Source organism: Panicum virgatum, chromosome 9N (assembly GCF_016808335.1).
Source record: "Panicum virgatum strain AP13 chromosome 9N, P.virgatum_v5, whole genome shotgun sequence".
NCBI classification, from domain to species: Eukaryota; Viridiplantae; Streptophyta; class Magnoliopsida; order Poales; family Poaceae; genus Panicum; species Panicum virgatum.
The window spans coordinates 21,078,174-21,094,298 of record NC_053153.1 but is presented as its reverse complement, the minus strand read 5'-3'; the positions used below and the strand labels follow the sequence as shown (position 1 = coordinate 21,094,298).

At 43.7% G+C, this 16,125-nt stretch overlaps 2 protein-coding genes across 4 annotated transcripts; one reads left to right on the top strand and one right to left on the bottom strand.

Annotated features, from left to right (window-relative positions):
- The first annotated feature begins 2,113 nt into the window (after window positions 1–2,113).
- LOC120692872 (expansin-B3-like) lies at window positions 2,114–5,435 on the top strand. Of its 2 annotated transcripts, XR_005682766.1 has the most exons (6): window positions 2,115–2,491; window positions 3,039–3,393; window positions 3,480–3,589; window positions 3,755–3,939; window positions 4,196–4,814; window positions 5,329–5,435. XR_005682766.1 is itself a non-coding variant. In XM_039976270.1 (5 exons), the coding sequence occupies exons 2-5, from the start codon at window positions 3,126–3,128 to the stop codon at window positions 4,686–4,688; spliced, it is 1,056 nt and encodes a 351-aa protein (XP_039832204.1). In that variant the 5' UTR covers window positions 2,114–2,491; window positions 3,039–3,125; the 3' UTR covers window positions 4,689–4,929. The 2 variants fall into 2 exon arrangements, 1 of the variants encoding a protein (XP_039832204.1); XM_039976270.1 differs by lacking the exon at window positions 5,329–5,435 and having other exon boundaries at window positions 2,114–2,491; window positions 4,196–4,929.
- A 3,578-nt stretch (window positions 5,436–9,013) lies between these two features.
- On the bottom strand, window positions 9,014–11,610 carry LOC120691778. 2 transcript variants are annotated; one of them, XM_039974971.1, is made up of 4 exons: window positions 11,169–11,610; window positions 10,957–11,073; window positions 9,824–9,900; window positions 9,014–9,743 (listed from the first exon to the last, which is right to left on the bottom strand). In XM_039974971.1, the coding sequence occupies exons 2-4, from the start codon at window positions 11,069–11,071 to the stop codon at window positions 9,159–9,161; spliced, it is 777 nt and encodes a 258-aa protein (XP_039830905.1). In that variant the 5' UTR covers window positions 11,072–11,073; window positions 11,169–11,610; the 3' UTR covers window positions 9,014–9,158. The 2 variants fall into 2 exon arrangements, with proteins under 2 accessions (XP_039830905.1, XP_039830904.1); XM_039974970.1 differs by having other exon boundaries at window positions 9,824–11,073; window positions 11,169–11,231.
- Window positions 11,611–16,125: the final 4,515 nt, after the last annotated feature.

Sequence of the window (16,125 nt, the reverse complement as noted above, 5' to 3'; positions counted from 1 at the left end):
TTTTATAATGGGCTAATCATTATATGGTGGAGCTGTAGTAAAAATGTTATAATTATGGGATCATGTATGACTGAGATATAGATTTATCTATAGATAAATCTATATCTCAGTCATACATGATCCTATAATCATAAAATTTTTACTACAGCTTTACCATATAATGATTAGCCCACCATAAAAATTTCACCATAATTAGACAAAAGAAACTGTATCTATAAATTAATTATAGAAAAAAAATATATAAAATTACAACAAAAAATTTATATTAAAGTATACTATATAATATGTTCATTACATAGATCTACTCATGTGAAGTCCAATAAAATTGGATTTTCTATATTATGATTTTTTTTATAATTTAATATAATTTTTCAAAAATTTAGTCAAAATAAATATAAAAAAAAAGAGAAAACCTCTGTCATGTCACCCTGAAACCGCTCAAAGGAAGTCGCGCGAACGGTTTCAGAAGTTCGATGAGTCTAAATAACCGGTTTTGTAGTCTAGGGAGGAAAAACAATTTCGGTCCAAAGTTGAGAGAAGCGGAAATGAATTTTTCCTATATAATAGGTTGTGTACATGCTTGTATCGATGTCCTGTGTTTTGGAAAAATGGAAAAAGAAAATGATCGCGTGGACCTTGGGGCCTGACTGCTGAGGCAACACGAGGATGACGACGACATGGACCCAGCAAACGATCATACGTGGGCCTTTGCCTGAAACAAAAAAGTTCTTATTGGGCCATAAACTAAAATGGGCCAAATGGTATTATTTGAAAGACAATATTATCTCCGTACCTCCCAATGCCTCAATTGTCGTCACTGTCCACTCCACTGCAGAGAAACACCATATTCTCCTCCTCCCTGTACATCCGCAAACACCTGCACCTTCCGGAAACGCAACCCGCGGCGGCACCACGCAGCAACCACACACCAAAGTCGTGCGTGATGATGCACTGCTTGCTACCGACGTGCTAGAGTCCAAATCCTCTGATCAATGGACATCGCCATCGCCGAGAGGAAACCACCTCTTTTGCATCATCTGACGAAACTGAAACGACACCGATGCCTGCCTACTCGAGAGCGCGCCCTCCCTGCCCGAACCCGCCCGCGACGCCGCACCTAACCGACCTTGAATGCAGCGGCTCCGGTCTCAATCAAAGGATGGATTTTCTGCTGTTAGTACTTTTGAGCCAGGCAGAAGCTAGTAAGCTACGCACTACTGCACTACAGCACTAGTGCAGAAAAAAAAAATGTTGGGCATATACACGAGCTCAAGGTGCAACCACCGCTCAGCTTTACACAACCACACCTCGAAAGCATTGAAACAGAAGGGTATGTAGCTTGCCGCAGAATTAATGGTGCCCAAACATGATTATATTGGGAAGCTATCAGAGATCACAGTTAAAGTTTGTGTTTGTATTGGGAAGCTATCAGGGATTCGCAGTGGACGAGTGTCCCATATGAGAATTGAGAAGAGAGTGGAACCGTGGGACTGAGGTGCTAAAGCGTCTTAAAATTTAATTTCCAAACATTAAGTTGGATTGTTGATAGACCAAGTGGCCAATCTAGAAATTAGATTTAGGGGGATCATCTTCTTTTTCTTCTTCCTTCCCCCTCTTTTTTCTTCTTCTTCCTCCTCATTTTTTTCTTTCTCCTCTTGATTCATAGTTGAAAATTGTAGAGAGGGCTTTGGGGGCTCCATTTGTTGCATAGGAGTAGAGGGGGCTGGAGCACCCCCAGTGCCCCCTCTAGCTCCGCCACCGGATAGACCATTAGAAGTATGATCCATTACCTGATATGCAAGCTTGCACAATTAGTATTGAATTGCATGTACCAACCAATTCAACTTAAAAGTTTAATATGGGAGAGGTGAACAATTCATTTGTATTCCAACAATTAGTAAAGAGAATGACACACTTTTGTGGCTTGGAGGTTCACGGTATTAGTTTGTGACGAGCAAATTATTGCTGAGAATTGTAACACTGTTTCTGATGAGTAATAGTAACACAGTTTTTTTTTAAAAAAAACTCACTCTCCCTCGGTACGGAAACGATCCAGGCCGTCCACTCGGAATCCGAAGCAGACCGAATGGGACGAACGAGCCATGAGAGTGAGACGGAGGCGCGAGGCGGACACCGGATAGGAGCCCCGTCCGAGCGGATAGCGACCTAGGGTTCGCCGATTCAAATTGGCGTCGCGCGGCGGCCAGCCCCCGCCGGATTCTGGCATCCGGCAACGGCGATTCGGGTGACGCATTGGCGGAGGGAGCCTGGGAGGACGGAGAGGAGGGACGAGCCGGCGTCTGGAAAGGGAGGCGCGGTCGCGCGGAGGAGATCCGGCGGCAGGCGGCGGGTGGCTGGTTTGCAGGCACGGCTTGCGGCGGCGCCCTCGGCCGGTCTCTGGCACACTGCCGCACTTGAGTGGAGCTGGAGCTGAGGAGCGGCAGGCAAGCAGCCAACGCCCCCGCAGCGAGCCGGGTAGGCAAGCAGTAAGGTAGCTCACACCAATTTTTGTTCTCTGTAACTTGTTTAGGTACCTTGCAGGCAGCATTGCACATTGGTAGCCATGGTAGAAAGCTAGGAACGTAGGATTGCAGCACATTGTACATTTTTGTTAGAAACTAGGAATGCACATTGGTAGCCGGAGGTAGGAATGTTAATTTTGTAAATTTGCAAGCAACTTGTGGTTGCCTTATCTCTAAGGGAAAAGTCCATTTCTGACTAAGTAACCATCGAACTATGGTCTGAGTTTGACTTTGGCCTCCCAACTCCGTTAGAAAGCATAAGCCTGACATCGAGAAGAAAAAAGTATTGTTATCTTATTTGAACTATTATAAGTGTGTAAGCATTTTTGGAGGCAAATTTATACTTAACTGTGGATTTGAAGATGTTTGTAAGACAAGATTTTGTGCTTGTACTATATTGTAAGTTGACAATTTATATTTGATATTAAAAAAATTGACATATTGGACAACCCTAGCTTCAAATCCTATATCAGCACGACTGACCTGATGCCTACATTCCTTCCATGATTTCTCCAGAGCCATGTGACGTCCCCACCAAAAAGACATCAGGTGCTCTGCGTTTGCTCCGGAGCCATGTGAAACCGTACCGAAGGATATCCTGCAATGTGCTTCTTGCTGACCATCGAAACAGAGAGCTTCATGTCTTGCCTAGTACTAGCAACTAAAGAGCTAGCTAGTAAGATGGCATCCATGGTCGCCTCGTCTAAGGTGGTTACACTTGGTGCACTGATCTTCTTCCTCCTTGTTTCGTATGGCTCGTGCACTAGGATTGTCAACTTCAATGCCTCCCACATCACCGCGGACCCCTACTGGGTGGCTGCCAGGGCCACTTGGTATGGTGCGCCAACCGGCGCTGGCCCCTACGACAATGGTATGTACATTAATGTTGGTGCATGGTGCCAGATTGTATGTGGCATGTATTGTTGTTGGACAATCTATAGGCTTCCGTGCATGCAGGTGGAGCTTGTGGGTTCAAGAATGTGAACCTGCCCCCTTTCTCGGCCATGACGTCGTGCGGCAACCAGCCCCTGTTCAAGGATGGCAAGGGCTGCGGCTCGTGCTACCAGGTACATTACTTGGTCCGAGTACTGTTTCTAGGATGTTGACAAGCTTGTTTGTGCTGTCAGCCACCCTCATGAAAATGGAAACAGAGATAGACCGAGAGAAAACTAGATTAGGCATGGTTTGGACTAAATCCTTTCATTTGTTGTTGGCCTTTTTGCCTTTTTCAGATAAGATGCCTCAACCACCCTGCGTGCTCCGGAAACCCGGAGATGGTGGCGATCACCGACATGAACTACTACCCAGTCTCCAAGTACCACTTTGACCTCAGCGGCACAGCATTTGGGGCCTTGGCACAGCCCGGGCGCAATGATGAGCTCCGCCACGCCGGCATCATTGACATCCAGTTCAGAAGGTCTGTGACACGCACTGGTCGTTTCATAGAACCACAGGCCGACCAATCTCAAGGCCCTACACGAACATATTTATATCTTGACCGTCTTGCTACTTCGCTATGGAGCCCTTTAGTTTTGCTCAACCCTCAACGACAACTATTGGTTTGAGTAGATTCACACTAATAGTAGTACTATTTCCACTTTAGCATTTGGCGTTTTAGTATGCCTATGGACAAGCTTAATCCAAATTACATATAACATGGCATGTTCCTGTAGGGTGCCCTGCATCTACCCTGGGCTGACGGTGACCTTCCACATCGAGCACGGCTCAAACCCTGTCTACTTGGCGGTGCTTGTCGAGTTCGAAGACGGTGACGGCGACGTGGTCCAGGTGGACCTCATGGAGGCCAACTCCAGGTGGTGGACGCCGATGCGGGAGTCGTGGGGATCCATCTGGAGGCTGGACTCCAACCACCGGCTCACGGCGCCCTTCTCTCTGCGCATCACCGACGAGTCCGGCGAGAAGCTGGTGGCTTACGAGGTCATCCCGGCCAATTGGGCGCCCAACACCTACTACCGCTCCAACATCCAGTATCAGGCTATGAGCTCCGGTGCTGGACTGGATATGAGCTCTGGTAATGGAGTGGATATTGGTTCTGGTGCTGGGTTGGTTATTAGCTCTACTGCTAGACTGGACACGAAAATTCTCAGCATCATTGGCCTGATTTGTTTGGTATTGTTTTGTTTGCATGGGATTGAGGAGCCTTAGTTGATTAGCTAGCAGGTGACAAGGACATGTCGGGTGCCCTATGCTGTAGGTGGTGCTGTGTGTCTTGAGAGATTTGACGACTGGGAGGTAATCCTGTCCCGGAGAGAGTAGGAGGCGCCCCGAAACGTCCGACCTGCCGGAGGCATTGTCGGTTGTATTGTATAAAGAATGAACTCGCGAATGGAATGAATGAGTAGAGCAAATGTATGGTAAATGAACTTCGTTGTTCTTTCATTGATCATTGGTTGAACAGACACATGGGAGAAAGAGGGAGGCAACCTCATGAGCGGTTACTTCTGTTACACAAACGTGTAGGGGATGAGATCACCCCACTCATTTATTTGTAACAGGTTGAGAGATTCAAATCTTTCAAAAAAAGATTTGAATCCAAATAGTTTTCTTATAAATTTTGTTGATTTCTCTGCGGTTATTTTTTGCGGAAATTCTAAACATCTCGGTTGATTTGGTGCTCTGTTTTCACCCAGTTTTCTATGGCTAGGATTGTTTGAAGATTCGTGTTACTGTGTGTTCTACTTCATTGTGGGCCGAAATTGTTCCTTTGGGCCGCCATCGACAACGCAAGATTGTGTCGCACCGCACGTTCAAGCTTGTCCAATTTGCATGAATTTTAGACAACCTTGTCCTGGTTTTGTTCTTACTTTAAACATACGTTCTTTTAAAATTCTCTCACTTCATGTCAAACCTAATGGTTGGTGTATATTTGTATGCAAATTCATATGTACTTCATCATTTGCTTTCATGGACTTGTGTGTTTTGTTTGTCGAGTAATTTTTTTGGCAGCCTCATACGCCCAATTTGAAAATCTTGCATCCACCACTGCAAGTTTCATCCTGGACTGTTTCAGAATTCAGACAGAGATGAAGTTTCGTTCTGCAGCTTTCACCGGTCCCTGCACGCTGCGATGTTCTCCGGCAGGCAGGGGGCCGCCGTGTGAGCTGAAAACCACCACGACGAGCAAGTGGCACGCATGCCGTCTGAGCAGGCAGCCGGAGATGTTCTCATTCCCCCTCAACCTCTCCTTTTTGTTTCTATGCTTGGAACCATGCAAAACTCCAACTGCAAGCTTCCTACGCATGACGGCGCGTTAGCGCTTTCGTACCTTGAAGGCAAGCTAAGCAGCGGACCAACCGCAGCTCTGCATAAAAGCAGCAGAAGGTGCACATAAACAGTAAAAAAGAAGAAGAAAAGAGAAGGTTTTGACATTTTTTTTATTTCTCTTGAAAATGAAGGCTAGATCTACATTGCCATGCATCCAAATGCAGGTCTGCTGAGAGCAGGCCAGCCCCGGCCGGTAGTTCACGCCTCCAACCATCTCAGGCTTTGCCAACTGTGAAACCAACGTCCTCCTGATGTGTTTAGTTAGTGCAAAGTTTGGATTTTGGTACTATATCATATTTCGTTGTTACTTACTAAATAATGTCTAATTATAAACTAATTAGACTTAAAAGATTCAGCTCGTGCTAGTCAGTTAGACTGTATAATTAGTTATTTTTTCAACTGCATTTAATACTCCATACATGTGTCCGAAGATTCGATGTGACGGATACTGTGTAAAACTTTTTGGGAACTAAACAGGGGCGCTACTGCGACCGACGGCGTTGGCAGAAAGCATCTGCATGGCACTTTCCAGAAAGGGAGAAATTAAGCAGCGGGATTACGAGCGCAACAAATCCCGCGTCGGTCTCCATTATTTGATTGTCACTTTTTTTTTGGAAAAAAAGTGGGCTGATTGCCAATGAAAGCAACAATAACATGTCACCTTCCGAGCTCTGAGGCTGGGATGGGAGAAGGAGCGATGGATGACGCGGTTCACTGTCAACTTTCGCGAAAGAACCGTGGGGCTGTGGGGGCCTGCGTGTTTGCTCTTTTCCCTCGCTTCATTTGTTTTTTACTTTTTATTTAGCCTTCTGGTGAAGGAGATCGTTATGCGGCCAGCGAAATAGCAGTAACCGAAACGGAAAGAGACCGAACACCAGTTCTCCTGTGCTGTGATCGCTGTAAAAGTTTCCCGTTTGGAGTAGGGGAGGTTCCCGTTCTCCCTACTTTCAATCCCCCCCCCCCCCCCCCCCCCCCCCACACACACACCCAAAAGATTTCCCGGACTGCTGGCTGCTGCCGGTGCCGGGCACTGGCACGCCGGTCGCCGGCCGCGTCCGCGCACGACCCATCCAATTGCATTTCCATTTCCAGCTGCGAGATCGCACTAGGCGTGGGCGAATGATGATCGCAGACGGACGGAGCAGGCTCCCCGATGGCGATGGGATCGGCGGAGTGATGAGCCCCCAACGTGCCCGTCCGTGGCAGTCAGCGCCGCGTCAGCCGCCACGCGCCGTAGGCCCGTACAGCCCAAGCGCGAGAGCCCGTGCGCGCCCGCCCGGCCGGCCGGAGACAAGACAAACAATTAGGCCCCGTTTAGTTTCAAAAAAATTCACACAGTACCTATCAAATTGATTTTTCGGACACATACATGAAGCATTAAATATATTAAATATAGTTGAAAAAAAATTAATTACACAATCTAACTGATTATCACGAGCTGAATCTTTTAAGACTAATTAGTCTATAATTAGACATTATTTATTAAATAGCAACGAAATGTGCTACAATATCAAAATTCAAATTTTTTCGCTAACTAAAACTCACCCTTGGACAACGGGAGAGGGGAGGACCGGAGGAGGGCACGACGCATCATGGCGGCGCCGCACGTCCGATCGGCGGGGAAAAGAGAAAGGAGGCCGCGACCGTACCGCATCCATCGCACCACGGCGCTGCGGCTGCGGCTGCGGCTGCCGGCCGGTGAGCTGCTGCACGTCAGCGCGGTGCATTACTGGTTCTCGCAGGTCACTGGTGCGGTCACAAATCGTATCTGCTCGGATCGGACGTCCGGATTGGTCGCCGACGTGCTGGAAAAACCTGCACGGTCAAAGTTCCAGTAGGGAGTACGATGCACGGAGAAGGAAGGGAAAACCTGCACGGCCAAAGTTCCAGTAGCAATGATTTCCCTTTGGCGGATCAGGCTGGCTGGATCATAGCGTGCGGCGGCGGCGGCGGCGGTACGCGTTGCTCGTGCAGTGATTTCGGTCGATCGGTGTTCATTCATGAACGCGATCGCCTGTGCCGTACCGTACGGGCCACGGGCGCACCGCGCAGCGCACGGCCGCACGCTGGGCAGGTTCAGCAGTGCCGGGGCCCCACGTGGAAGTGGGAGGTGTGTGCGCCTGCGGACCGCGGACGCTGCGGAACGGCGCCGTGGGCTCGCCGCGGGCCGCTGGTGCGCTGGCCGCTGGCAATGCAAATTCGATTCGTAATTAGGCTTATTAGATTTAGTGTCTAGTCACATCATAATTAGGCATATTAGATTCGTCTCGCGATTTACAGTCCATTTGTGTAATGCGATTTATTTTTTGACTATATTTAGTACACCATGCAAGTGATTTATAAAAATTTTGTATTTTATGTTTTGGGATCTAAACAAGGCCTAAATTTAATTTGGCTACCAGCTCAGGCACGGGCTTCAATGCTTTGCCTGCCGATGATGCTACTGCCTACTCCCTCCGTCCCAAAAAGACTGTAGTTGTAGGATTTAAAATTTGTCCAAAAAAACTGTTACTGAAAAAATTCATCATTTGTGGAATTCACCTCCATCTGATTCCACCGCAGGGAAACTTCTCGGAGCCAGCCACCATTTGGAAAATAAATAAATAAATAAATAAATGGCCACCCCCAGCCAGCGGTCTGAAAAAATCTATCATCATTCATCTCCATCTCTCTTACCCCTCTCTCTATTGATCTTATCCACTCACAGGATCCCCTCCCTTCCACGAGAACTCCTGGTCTCCTATTCCCCACTCCCCCTCTCGCTCTCTACTGCCCCTCTCTCTCCTCCCTCAATTTGGCTCTCTCCCTCAATTCCTCTCTCTATGGATCAGGTACTAGTGGTGACAATGATCTGTTACTTAGTTTGTGTCATATGAACTGCAGATTAGGTACTAGGAGTGACAATGAACTGTTAACTTGTTGTGTCATATGAGCTACTATAATCTGTATGTGTCACAATGAGATGCTAGTTGTGGTAAATAAATATTATCCTAGCTAATAAAATTAGTGTTTTTATAAATTTGTACTACATGCAAATTCCCTTCCTTTTCTCTCTGGTTTACTGTGATTTTCCATCTTGTTTTTTATGCAGTCATAGATAGGTTTCTAAAAGTATAGCTGCACCACCACCTTACATAGCAGACACACATAAATTTTACAGCTTTTTACAATTACAACAAATGCACATGACTTTATATTACAGCAGTAAAAACATGGTCATGATTATTTATATTATAGCAGTAGCAAAATGCAAATGATATTATATTACAGCAGTTACAAAATGTTCATGACTTATATTACATCTTTAGCAAAATACTTGTGCGACGAATATACCAGTCCTAATGTGCATAATTAGAGTCCTAGCGTTGCGATCACATCCTCATATAGCTGGCGGTCACAACTAAGACTTTTAGGTAGCATGCCTAGTGCCTCTAGCCTGTTTTTGTTCATGTGAGAAATCTTGTATCTGTTTCCTCCACCATCTTTCATCACTTCAATCATACACCCTTGTAGTGTTAGAAACTCCCTGTTCAAAGTTGTTGGATCATAGTTATCAAACTCCTTCTGTACATTGTCAATAAGGTCATCTAAGTTCCTAGAAACCCGTTCATTAGTTAAGGATTGAAGAGACGCAAAGAATCCTAGGTCTAGGACATTCAAATCTGGGGAATTGGTAGGTTGGTTGATGAGTCGTATGTCAAACCCCGTCTGTGCTACAGCAGCAGCAAATTCTTCATCATTTACCAGGAGATGTGAAGGAGCATTATCTTGCTGAATCCAAATGGTATTTCCAGTATGTTCTCGTGGCCATCGTTCAACAATAGCTTTTAGAACCTTGCCAATAACGTAAGACCTCATAGTACTTCGATCTACCTTAATCGGCTTGGTGATTAGGGTCCCCCTTCTTCTATTGTGGCTTCTTCTTTTTGCTGGTTCCTATAGGAAATGAAACCAAGTAAGAATCACAAATGAGTGGCACAAAATGATGTATGAAAGTAAAACATTGTAAAATATACCTTTCTAACAAATGCCCAGACTCCTAACTTCCCATCAAAGATGCAATTACCTTCATCGTCATATATAGGTCTTGCAACTGCAGCCAAGAACATAACTTTACCAATGCAATTCTTATTTAGCACGGCCCTGTGTGGGTCCTCCTCTTCTGGAAGCATATAATATTTCTTATATTTTGATGTGATGTTAAACCACTTCTCATCCATGTGGATGATGTTGTGCATTTCAATGAACCTTAGTTCATTTGGCAATGTACGGTGATCTAACATGGAAACACACCATTGCAGCCTCTCTTTTTTGTTTTCTTCCCTCAACAAAGGCTTGAGCGTGCTAGAGTGACGTCTTAGTAGCCCTTGCTTGAATCACCTATGTAGACTGCTCCTTTTTACACCAATGGCCTTAGCTAGAGAGCGAATAATGCTTCTCCTATGCAAGGGAACACTAAGAACCGCAGATATGTCTACTTGCATATTTTTGCGGCCACACTTTTTGGACTTCCAGGATCTAACATCCACTGGCTGTCCTTGCAAACGGCATTGCTTTGCTCGCTGCCAAATGCGTTGCACTTGAGGCCTACTAACATGGAACATTTGAGCAACTATAGTTGTGCTTTTCCTTTTTAGTTTTCCACAGACACTTTGTTCAAGCAACGCTGCATAGATTTGCTACCGTTCATCGTTCGTCAAATTTCTATATGGATGTGTATTATTTTCATTTCCATGATGAGCATGTTCATCATCCGAGTCTTCCAACTCTTCGTCATCAAAGGCTATGTTCACGGCATCAGTGTAAACACCATACTCATGCATGTCACCCATCATATCTACAAAAGACATAGTAGTACATGATTAGTTGGAGAGCAATTATTGCAGATGTGTAAAACAATTTAACTAAAATGAGATATAAAACCAATCAGATCTATTGGCTCAGGTTAATTATACACTTGATTATTTTATATTTTTTGGCCTTTTGCACTGCAAGTTTTTCTGATCACTAGTTTTGATTTACAGATTTTCTTACCACCATTTTTGTATGGAATATAGCATGTGAGGCTGCTCAATAGAAAGGTAGTATAAAAAATAGAATGCTAAATTGAGACAAGTAAATAAAAAAACTTTGGTAATCATCTACTTACTGATAACTTGTTGTAGCTCTTGTTGCTGATCAGAAACTCCAAAGTTGAAATCAAATTCGTCATGTACAACCGGACCATGAAAGTTGAGCCCTTCAGCAATGTCTTCCTCTATCATGTCTAATTTTTTTTTTGCATGATGAGGTTACTGATTCATTAAATTCAACTAAGAAGTGAAGTAATCTATTCATCTTCCTTGAGATGTTAGAACTGACCTTCATGGCAATGATTGATTTCTCCTTGATCATGTGTAGGTTCATTTAGATCAGGTAAGGGCTGACTTGGAGATGGACCTGGAGGTAAACGGGATCTTCCTCATCTTGCTCATGTGCTGGTTCTTCATTTAGATCAGGTAAGGGATGACCACCTTGGCTATGGACCTGGAGATGAACTTGATCTTCCTGTTCTTCCTCATGTGTTGGTTCTTCATGCAAGTTAGGTATGGGCTGATCACCTTGGATATGGACCTGGAGATGAACTTGATCTTTCTGTTCTTCCTCATGTGCTGGTTCTTCATTCAAGTTAGGTATATGGACTCTTCTCTTATATGTGGTAGCTTGTTTAGATCTATTGGCATGGCTGGTGATGAAAATGACTTGCAGGCTAATGGATGGATGCTCAATCGTGTGGGTCTTGCACTTATACAAGGGAGATGAGAGGTGGCAGCACAGGCGGGATGAAACATGGGCTCCTAATTCAAATTTTGTATTCGTGGTAGCTGGCTTCTCGCCAGAAGTTTCTAGGAGCTAGGAGGATTTGCTTCAGGGGCTCTCATGGGCTGGTTATTTAGTGCCACGTCTGGCTCTCATAGCCACAATTTTTTAGTATTGTAATTATTCACAAATTGTACAGTACCACACCCGTAACATGTCTGACTACCTTTTAAGGGTATTTTTGTAATTTCTCACCACTCCTTGGTTTTCACACCCAGTCCTATAACAACGGTCTTTCTAGGACGGAGGGAGTACTTGAGCTCTTGAAGCCTGTCCCTCCGTTCAGTTCACAGTAGCCCAGTGCTACGCGTACTGCACAGTGAGCCGTTGCAACTCTGTTCGGCTAGCTTGCTAGTCATCCAGCCAGCAATATTTTTTTCTCACATTAAATTAGTATCAGTACATTAGCAATATTTTTCTCTCACAACAAATCAGCATTAGCCATCAGTTACAGCTAGCCAAACAAATCAGCACCAATACTAAACTCTAGTACTTTAAGGTATTAGCGTATGGATGCGAACATTCTTGAAGTTACCGAAAATTGTATTGTGTCTCTGTGTTCCATTATTTTCAAAAATCTGTGTTCAATTATAATAATAAAATCTCTATTCAATTCTTAGTTCATCAAATCATACGAGCTAACCTTCCGTTCTAATTGGTGGAACAGTTACGCTGCCTGTGCAAAGGGGGTTTGCATTACGTGGCCTGAATGATTTCATGATCTCGTTATCTATCCTACTCCGTATCTCCTTTCAGAATTTATTTAGTAATATTTATTTTTAAGACAGCTGCACAAAGGGTCATTCAAAGTTTAGATTTTTTTTAGAACACCTGCAAGTTAAAATTTAGACTTTTGGAATACAGTTGACGAGCTACTCATGTAGCTGGAGATATTTGGAAAAAGCTACGACTACTAACAACCAGCATATAAAACACGGCTGGTAGAATGGCCTGACATAATCCCTGAAAACACCTTTGAATAAACAAAGCCCTTGCAGCCCTCCTCTTCTGTCTCTGTCTGTCCTCATGCTATTTGTTGTACACAAACATTTCCGAATCCAACCTCTGCACTGCACCTACTACCCCAGCAATGGCAGATCGTCAGGATTTGTCAAAGGAAGGATTATTGTCGGTGAACCATCCTTTTCCACATGATAACAATCACGAGAATATGAAATGCAGAAAAAGATAAGAAAAACCAAAATGAGGGGAGAATACTCCAACCTCACTGGATAAAAAAAAAGGGACAGGACCCACTGGGTGCCGGTTGGAAAAGTGACCGTTGGGCTGGCAGGAACTACCCTATCCTGGTCTGCCTGCCTCTGCTACACGCCAGCACCCAACGCTGAGATTCCAAAAAAATCCACGCCCCCCGCACTTCTTTTTCTGCCTTTCTTTTGCTCCGGTAGTAGTACGTGAAAATATGAGTCATGTGCACTGACAAAAAAAAGTCGTATTCTTTTGTTGTTAGGACGCATTATGGAGCTGTTAGTGTCAACCGTTGCGATTTACTAAAGGAAAACCAACGGAACAAGCAATCAAGCAAAGCTAGCGACCACAAAAGTGGAACAGTGCATCCATCTTTCATCCTTTGGGAGATAGTACATCGGTCTTTATTGGGCTGTGCAACATCCCAACAACAGCAAAGCTAGTATGGACCATGGGATTAGTGACGGGGGGCCGCTAATCATTTATTGTGAAAGAAAAGAAGATGAGTCCCTTGGTGACCGGCCAGCCAAACAGTCACTGACGCGAAGTGTAATGATTTTACGAGGGCGAACTCGTGTTGGAGCATTTATTCTGGGATGGAGCATGATCGAATAATTTCCTTTTAATCTCGGCAACAGCTCAAGTATATGGAATTATCATAATCTAGATGTATAGATTATATGGATCATAATCTTTATCCATATAAGACTATATGAGCTAGATTATAAATTCAGATGATAAATAATCTGAAACCAACATTTTAAATAGCGGATTATAGCAGCGTTATAGCGGTTTCGGAAACCTAGCGCTACGACCACTACAGTAGTAGAGAATATCAGGCCATAGGGGTGTTCATTGGTGACCCTTAGATGCACCTTCAATCGCTTTAGTTTAAAGTTTTGTACTAATTTTCTACAATAAAATCTCATATTGAAGAAATAGTACAAAATTTTGAACTAGAAAGGATTGGAGGTGTATTTAAGGATCACCAATTAATATCCCAAGCGGATCATTAAATGCCCGCTACTTTAAAATATTGTCTAAAACAAACAAGTCCTATGTATGCCACTGACTTACTTGGAAGTGGAAAGAAACAATCTATTATCTTATTATTTGGCCAACAAATGGAGCCTCCACGTTCGCTCTCAAGGTCTAGAAATTTTCACATTAATCGGAGAAAAATAGAAAAATAAAATTACCCATCACTGCCATTATGATAAAATTAGCCTAAAATACCCCTATGTCTAATTAAAAATCACCCACCAAGGCCATTATGAAACATTAAATATAAAATATCATTTAGCTATGTATCATATACAAACATATACTATTAATAAAAACTAAAGCTAACAACAATCAATCAAAATAAAACAAAAATAAAAATAATTATATGCATAATATGATTAAAGCTCAACAAATCAAATTGTTATTATAGGTAGATCATATTTGAATTATTTTAACCAACAATAAGACATAATTTATGATAATGAACATGGTGATGTATGGTAAGAAATAGTATAATCTTTAAGTAAGGACACAACGACATGAATTTTTTTTGAATTTTCAATACTAGCCGCGCAAATGCGCGGGCTATACGCCTAGTTTCATAGAATTTCGGCTACAACTAGATTCGTGTACTGATAACAACTAGGCGTATGGCCTGCGCATTTGCGCGGTTAGTATTGAGAATTAAAAAATTTGCATGTCATCCTTACTACTTTTTAAAGATTATACTAACAATTTAATTTGTTGAGCTTTAATAATATTATGCATATAATTATTCTTATTTTATTTTTATTCTGATTGATTGTTGTTAGCTTTAGTTTTTATTAATAGTATGTTTGTAACTGATACATATCTAAATGGTATTTTATATTTAATTTTTTAGAATAACATTGGTGGGTGATTTTTAATTAGACACACGGGTATTTTAGATTAATTTTTATTGTAATGGCAGTGGTGGGTAATTTTTATTTTTCTACGATTAATGTGAGAATTTCTAGACTTTGAGACCGAACGTGCTAGTATTGAGAATTAAAAAAAATTGCATGTCATTGCATCCTTACTACTTTTTAAAGATTATACTAACAATTTGATTTGTTGAGCTTTAATAATATTATGCATATAATTATTCTTATTTTCTTTTTATTTTGATTGATTATTGTTAGCTTTAGTTTTTATTAATAGTATGTTCGTAACTGATACATAGCTAAATGATATTTTATATTTAATTTTTTATAATGGCATTGGTGGGTGATTTTTATTAGGCACATGGGTATTTTAGACTAATTTTTATTGTAATGACAGTGGTGGGTAGTTTTTATTTTTCTAATTTTTTTCAATTAACGTGAGAATTTCTAGACATTGAAAACAACCGTGGAATCTCGGTTTGTTGGTTAAATAATAAGATAATAAATTGACAGCCACGTGATTATACCGTCCGGAGGCAGATGTCAGCAGGGCCGAGGCATGGTGGTACCTCGCTCGATTTCCGACGTGCCGACTGCCGAGATGCCTTGATTGCTGATCAAGTAACCCAACGTCTCGCCCTAGCTAACAGATCGACGGCGACGCCGCAGCTGCCCAGAAAAAAGGCGCAAAGCGGATGGATTGAGGCAGTGCTCCGTCCCCTGCTCCCGCCGTTGGTCGACCACATGGCGGAAAAGAGGGCCAACGAAAAAGGAAAAGCAGAGGCTACGTCCATGCAGGGTGACAAGCTTGGACCTGCATAACGGCAGCAGAGCGCTGGTGCAAGCACACTGGAGGACGATGTGGGACCTGCCTGTCAGTATTACACGGCGTTGTCAGCAATAGGGAGTAGTAGGTTCTCAACTCATGTGCTGGCCAGCCATTGTCGTGGTTAGGCATAACGACCCTCCAGGTCCAGCACGATGTGGCAGTGCAAAGCATGTTGGTTGGACAGGGAAAGCAGGGGCGGGCAACGTTAACCGACCGACAGAAAACCACTGTCGGCAGAGGCACCTCAGCCGTTGTCATCAGTATCTAGCTGCCTCTAGCAGATCTGGACTGGGAGGCTCGCAGCTCACTAACTCTGCTTCCATCCATGGACGACGCTCCACGGCTGAAGCTGCATCCTTTACTTACCTTTAAAACGCACTGCTTGATCACCTAAAACTTTCTCCTTAATCGCCTACTACTCACCCCCCGTCAGCCCCCTGCTCTCCCCGGACACCGGACCGGCAGGACCAGCCAGCCACCGGGACGATGCCACTGCGCGCGAGCTCTCCAT